The 6,834-nt window shown below is 40.6% G+C and overlaps 1 protein-coding gene and 1 pseudogene across 1 annotated transcript in view; one reads left to right on the forward strand and one right to left on the reverse strand.

The window, feature by feature from the left end:
• The window catches only part of ADH7 (alcohol dehydrogenase 7 (class IV), mu or sigma polypeptide), a 41,816-nt gene that overhangs the window by 14,152 nt on the left and 20,830 nt on the right, over window positions 1-6,834 (reverse strand). The window contains exons 3-7 of the mRNA XM_006893081.1: window positions 4,920-5,058; window positions 2,908-2,995; window positions 2,601-2,817; window positions 1,811-2,071; window positions 802-937 (exon numbers count right to left, since the gene is read on the reverse strand). Coding sequence (XP_006893143.1) covers window positions 802-937; window positions 1,811-2,071; window positions 2,601-2,817; window positions 2,908-2,995; window positions 4,920-5,058 — 841 coding nt within the window. The remainder of the gene's footprint in view (window positions 1-801; window positions 938-1,810; window positions 2,072-2,600; window positions 2,818-2,907; window positions 2,996-4,919; window positions 5,059-6,834) is intronic.
• LOC102843830 overlaps window positions 6,706-6,834 on the forward strand; it is a 4,055-nt pseudogene continuing 3,926 nt past the window's right edge.

Here is a 6,834-nt window from a genome sequence, read left to right on the forward strand (position 1 = left end):
GGTCTTATTGATGATTTCAACTGTTTTTCTGTTTTCTATCTTGTTTCAGCTCTTATCCTTATAATTTCTTTTCTTCTTGTGGTTGTAGGATTAGAGTGTTGATCTTTTTTCTATTTGTTGAAGGCGTTGACTTAATTAATTAATTCTTCTTCTTTCTCCCTTTTTTATGTGTGTGTCTTTTGCTATGAACTGTGCCTTGAGAACTGCCTTAGCTGTGTCCCAGAGGTTTTGTTAAGTTGTATTTCCATTATCATTTATTTCAAGGAACTTTTTTTATGTCATTATTTATTTTATAACTCAATCATGTTCTATTAGAGTTATTTAGTTTCCACATAAGTGGTTTTGTAAGATTTACTCTTCTGTGGTTAATTTCTAGTTTTATGGCATTGTGGTCTGAGCAAATACTTTGAACTATTTCAAGGTTTTAATTTGCGGAAACTTGCTTTGTGTCCTAATACATGATCAGTTCTGGAGAATGTATCATGTGCACTTGAGAAGAAAGGGAACTGAGTTTTAGCTGGGTGCATGTATAGGTTTCACATTAGCATGATTAAGTGTTCTGAGTTTCCCATTCTTCTCAGAGTCAGCCACAGTTTGTCATGATCCACACAGTCAAACACCTTTGTATAATCAATGAAACACAGATACCAAGGTGTTTAATCAGTAATTATATTTTTGCAATCAATTCTTATTCAGATTCATCCTTGGAGATATGATGACACAATATTCTTCTCTCATCTGCTAAAAGCACATGCAGAGCTACAGCCACCATTCCCTGATTCAGAGGCTCGCCTTTCTTACCTCCAAAAACACATCCTTTCCATGTGCGCCCAGTAAATAGCAACATGGGATCATAGGTGAGCATCTTGGCTGATGGAGGAGCACCGACCACCACACTCGTCCCATAGTTTAAATGGCAGGAAGCAAGGGCATCAATCTGAGTTTTAAAAGGAGAGATTTGTCTTTGACTCAGAAATTACCTAAGCACAATGACATAATTCTAAGGGAGTTCAGAGAGGTAAAAACAAAACTCAAGTTGAAGTGTAAAGTCTGAGAAATTGACTAGATTATGGAATTTGTAGGAGGAGTCTATCATGTTTAGAATAGTTCCTTTCTTCCTGGTTCTTCTTATCTTTCCTAAATATATGTCGTGTTTGCTAAAACAAACAAAACCCCAAACAAAAATAACAAAAAACCCTCTTAACTCTTTTTTATTGAGTAGTAACTGACCCATGACAGGAGATTACCTCTCTTTCTACCGTAAAGTAGCTGATGGTTTCAAACTGTTAGCCACCACATTTGGGGTCACAGAGCAACTGCCTACAGGCTAGGCTATGACAGCTGCTTGGTTTTGCTGAAGTTCCAAGAAACATACACAAGCAAGGAAGATAACATGGAGATACATGTTTAATTTGTATTTAAATTTTCTCTTAAGCTATTGACTTTTCAGGTGAAATTACTTTGTGGTACTTAGTTTTTGCTTCTCACTCACACTTGCTGGTTGCCATTATGTCAGAACTGACTCATAGCTGAACCTCCAGTGGGTTTTCAGAGGCTGTAAATTGCACAAAAGTATATTTCCCATCTTTCTTCTGAGAAGGCGCTAGTGGATTTGAACTGCCAAAGAAGCTCAGCCATTGTATTGACAGTACAGATCCCTACACACTATGCTACTGGAAATCCCTAGATTTTGCCCAAATAGCAGGCATTTCCACAGTTAGTTTCTAATAAGGCCATAGAAAATTAGTTTCCTCTTACTCATATTTAATACCCTGGGTAATTTTTTGACAGCTAGAATATTGACACTTACCATAGTTTCAAGACGACCAATAACTTCAAAAGTGTATTCCACATTGTTGCCAGTCATTTCTGACAGCACCTCATTGATGGGTTGAGTGTAGTCTTTGGGGCTTATGCACTCAGTGGCTCCTACACTCATGGCCTTTTCAAATTTGTCTTTATTGATGTCAATCCCAATTATTCTGGATGCACCAGCTGACTTACAACCCATGATGACTGAAAGGCCAACTCCTCCCAGGCCAAAGACAACACAAGTGGAGCCAGGGGTGACCTATGGAGAGACATGTACCTGTAAGCACTAGAGGAAGGGTCAAAAAGTGAAACTTGCACCTTATTGCAAATATTAAGCAAAGAAAAAAACACACACACAAAAGATCCAGTTACTATTGAATTGATTCCCGCTTACGGTGACCAGAGCAGTACGGTGTTCTACAGGATTTCAATGTATTATTTTTCAGAAATAGAGTCAGGTCTTTCTTCTGTGACATCTCAGCGTATATCAAACTTCCAGTGTTTTGGTTAGCAGCTGTTTACATTGCACCACCAGGGATCTTTTAAACATTTGCACCATGTCTCTAGTATTGTTGTTGTCAAGCCAAATCCAACAAATGGTGAGGCCTTGTATTACTGGGCAGAATTGCTCCACAGAGTTTTCTTGGCTGTAATTTTCTTCCCCTTCCTGCCCCCAACTTTATTTACTTAATGCATGAAATCTGGGCTATTTATTTTCTTTTCATTTGGGTAAAATTTATGTATGATAAATTGCTTTTCCATTCACTCACTCATACGTTTTATCTTACCTTGCCAGTTCTAACAGCAGCCCCATACCCCGTGGAGAATCCACAGCCAATTAAACAGACTTTCTCAGGAGGAGCTGCATCATCAATCTTAGCAACAGAAGTTTCATCGACCACCGTATATTCAGTAAATGTACTTGTGTTCATGAAGTGATAGACAGGTTTGCCCTTGCACGTAAATCTGGTAGTGCCATCAGCCAGGACTCCACGGCCAGTCACACTATTTGATTTATTAAAATAACAGTTAATTCAATTATGAAATAAGCAAAAAAACAACTGAAATGCATCAGAGTAGAAATTATAAATTTACTCGCTCTTAACGCAAAGGTTGCCCTCTGGGTTGCGGCAAGCGTTGCATTCTCTGCATTGAGGCAGAAAGAGAGGGATGACTTTGTCACCTAGGGAAAAAAAATCATGATATAAAATGTTGCTCATTAACATTAAAACATAAAATAAAAAAAACCCTCATAATTGAAATTACATTATTTCTAAGAATTTCTTTAAAAATGTTGTTAAAGTTCAGGGAGCTCTGGTGGGGTAGTCTTTGGGGAGCAGCTCTGCTAACCCAAAAGTGAAACCTCTTTGATTATCCAAATACACCAACAGCTCTAAGAGATAAAGAGGTTTATAGGCTTAAAATATCAGTGGTAGATCAGCTATGAGTTAGTTTTTATTCAAAAGCGATTAGTTATTCTAAGATTTATAAGCATCATAAGATTTGAGATTTCACCAAATTAGGTTGAAATTTTTACAATATATTCTCATTATCTCCCCAAATTGTTCCTATGGTCTCCCCAGATTGTGGTATGCAGCTCTACCCTAAAGCACATGGGGGCCATGAGTGTGTTTGAGTCAACGGCAAAGGGTAAATTGTCTAAAAACTTTGTCCGATGATTCTGGCTGTTGTTCATTGCTGTTAGATCAATTCTGACTCATGATAACTTTATGTACTACAGAATAGAACAGCTTTACGGGTTTTCTTCACAGGCTGTAATTCAATGAATCCCTAGGCCTTTCAAATAGATCCCTGTTGGGGAATGTTGGAGAGGAAGGGAGGGCCTCTGGCCATGACAGATCACCTAAGCTCTGCCCCCCAGTGGCCTTTAATATGGGGTAGAGAAAGCTTCCCCGTGTCTGGCTCTACTGGCTTGAGAAAGCTTGCCACCTGGGAAGATGGTTGCCACAACTGTTGAGCTGGGAGTAGTCTGCACAAGGCTGAGGTTCTCCTATCCAATCCACATGTCCCACCTAGGTAAGCCTACCCTATCCTGTCTTCTGTGTACTTGATGGTATATAAGTGCACTGTAGACCCCAATAAAATCGGGCTGGATCGACTCACTGATCCTCTCCCTGAGTGGTGTATCTCCATTGTGCCTACCCCTTCAGGTAACTGTTGGCTGATAACTTCAGGCAACTGTTGGTTGCCAGTGAACAGACAGCAACAAATCCCTATGATTTTCTTCTATGGTACTACTGGGTGGGTGTAAGCAGTCAACTTGTAGAATTGGAACATAAACCTTTTGGAACATCTCTTGTTAGTTGTTTTTGGTGTCATGGGGTCAACTATGACTCACAGCAACCTTTTCAACAACAGTTCTGATCCTTGTCCAATCTTCATGATCTCTGAAATACTCTAGCCCATTGGTATTGTCTCTGTGTCAGTCCACCTTTTTGAGGGTTTTCCTCTCTTTCTCTGATCTTCCATCTTTCCCAGCATGATGTCCTTTTCCAAGAACTGCCCCCTCCTAACAACATAAAGACCAAGTTTCACCATCCTTACTTCTAAGGACTACCCTGTTTGCACTTCCTCCAAAACAAAACCTTTTATACTTTTGGCAGTCTATGGGATATTCAGTACTCTTCTCCAACATGACAACTCAAAGATAATGAATGAGTCTTCTCTTGTAATCCTTATTCATTGTCCAACTACCAGGTGTATACAAAGTAATTGAAAAGACTATGGGTTTGATGAGGTGGACTTAGTCTTTATACTGATGTTCTTGCTCTGTAGAACTTTGGAGAGTTCTTTGACAGCAGATTTCCTCAATATATGTTTTTACGTTTTTGAGCTGATATTATTAATATGAATGTTGATTATGGATTCAAGTAATAGAAAATCATTGACAACGTCAATCTTTTCTCCTTCTAATATGATGTTGCCTATTGGTCTGTTATTGTTATGTGCTATTAAGTCAACTACAACTCATAGTGACCGAATTAGTCTAGTGGTGACCTTAATACATCCTAATGTGTGACAGTTCTCTCAAGGACAGTTAAAAATGGACATATTTCAAGCGAGTGACTGACTTGATTGCCACGTACCTGGCTTCACAGTAGTGACTCCATCTCCAATGCTTTCCACAACCCCAGTTGCTTCATGTCCAACAATGACTGGAAACTTTGACACCATTGCTCCTTTGATCACATGGTCATCTGTGCGGCAGATTCCTGTGGCCAAAATCTATATTTAAAGACAAGAATGTTGGACCAATGAGAAACTTGTAATAGTAATTTAACTGTAGGAAGGATGTTTAACTTACTCTTCAAGGGATTGTATGTATCTATTCATTCAATATAGTTAATATTTAGAAACATAATTATGCTAACTCTTTGCAAGTTTAGAGAATTTATTTTTAGCCATCAGATCAAGTACTCTCTTCAAAAGACTAACAATGTTGCAATGTCTAGTCCTGCATTGAGACTTAGTAGGTTTTGTAGCATATTGGCACTTTTGTGAGGGAATTAGAAGGCAGAGGCTAAGTCACACTCAGAAGAACTCTTCCTAGGGAGCAGAAAATGGTACGTGGGGGCACAGGGCCAAGAATAGCACACACCTTCACCACCCCAAAACAGAAAGGAGATAAAAAACCTGTAGCCCAGCCCCATGGTGACTCTAGAGCCACATCAACTTCAAGAGATTTGTTTATTAATTGTTAGCTCACAGACTTTGCTCACAGGTGTGGTTCTGAGAACAGGGTTTATCAGATAAATAGGTTGGGGGGGGGGACGGGGTTGGCAAAGAATATCACTCAATGCAAATCCAGGTTTAAGCACAGTAGTCCCAAGGCACACATTCCCCAATAACTCTAGGCTCTTGTTTTAGTTCAGTAACACAATTTTTAAAAGCCTCTGGTTTCCTTAATTATCGAGCAAGGTATGTCTTAGAACAATTATAAGTCATCTTCTCCTTAATTATCCTGCAAGCACAGCAAAATCTTTAACTGTGGCCTTTATCTCAGGACTCCTCGGGTTACTCTTGCCACAGGTTCTCCACAACAACGTCACAGTCTCTCCACCACCATCACCAAGGTCTCACCACCAGGGTCTCACTCTCACCAGGGCCTTGCTCCAGTCTCCCTCAACTCTTGCTGCTCAGAGTAGGAAGTGCTCGTGCTCACTTGCACTCTCCCTCTCCCCCTCTCTCTCTCTCTCTTTCTCCCCCTCACCCCTCCTAGTCCCACAGCTATTGGTTATTTGCAAGATCATATGTCTGCAGTTAAGGTAGCTGGAGACCAGACATAGCTGAATAATGGAAAAAAATACCAAAAACCCTAACTTTAGGCTAACACTATTAAGTCCATCTTCTGGCTTTTCTAGCCATTATTTCTTATTATCTAAAAGATCAGCTTTCTTCTTACCATCATCTATATTTAGGAAAAATATAATCCAATTGGATATTAATTGAGTATTAAAAAAGGGGAAATTTGTCCTAAAAGAATGCTTATAGTAGTAGAATTTGATACAGTATGGAGCTTAGCCTAATAAAGAGTAAGCCCTATCCAGTACTCTAAGGAGAGTTACATTTGAAAGCAGACAAGCAGGCTGGGAGAGGACACGCCATAGCAGCGGTGCTGGGAGGCAGAGCGGGCGCGGCTGGGGCACTGGAAGCTGGATCTCATGCTGGCCAGCGGGCCGCGGCCCAAGTTGGCCAAGGATGGGCAACCACTCGGGGAGGCTCGAGGAGCCGGAGCCAGGGACAGCTGCCACAACCAAATGGACACACATCCCAGCTCCACGGGAACTTTCAGTAGCTGTCCCAAGAGAGAGATCTGTGCCACGTGGCCCATCCAACCCCAGAAAATCAGTATCCAGTCCAACTTCTTCCAGAATGCCTACCCCGACGAAACAGCTGAGGACCATCTCAGCAAAAGCCAAACAAGAGAATGAGGGTGCAGAGAAAGCGGTGCTTGAATCTCACATTAGGGAACTTCTGGCCAAAGCCAAAGCGAAGGACAGC

This window comes from Elephantulus edwardii, unplaced genomic scaffold, assembly GCF_000299155.1.
Source record: "Elephantulus edwardii isolate Elephantulus edwardi_28Jun2011 unplaced genomic scaffold, EleEdw1.0 scaffold00122, whole genome shotgun sequence".
Classification (NCBI taxonomy): domain Eukaryota; kingdom Metazoa; phylum Chordata; class Mammalia; order Macroscelidea; family Macroscelididae; genus Elephantulus; species Elephantulus edwardii.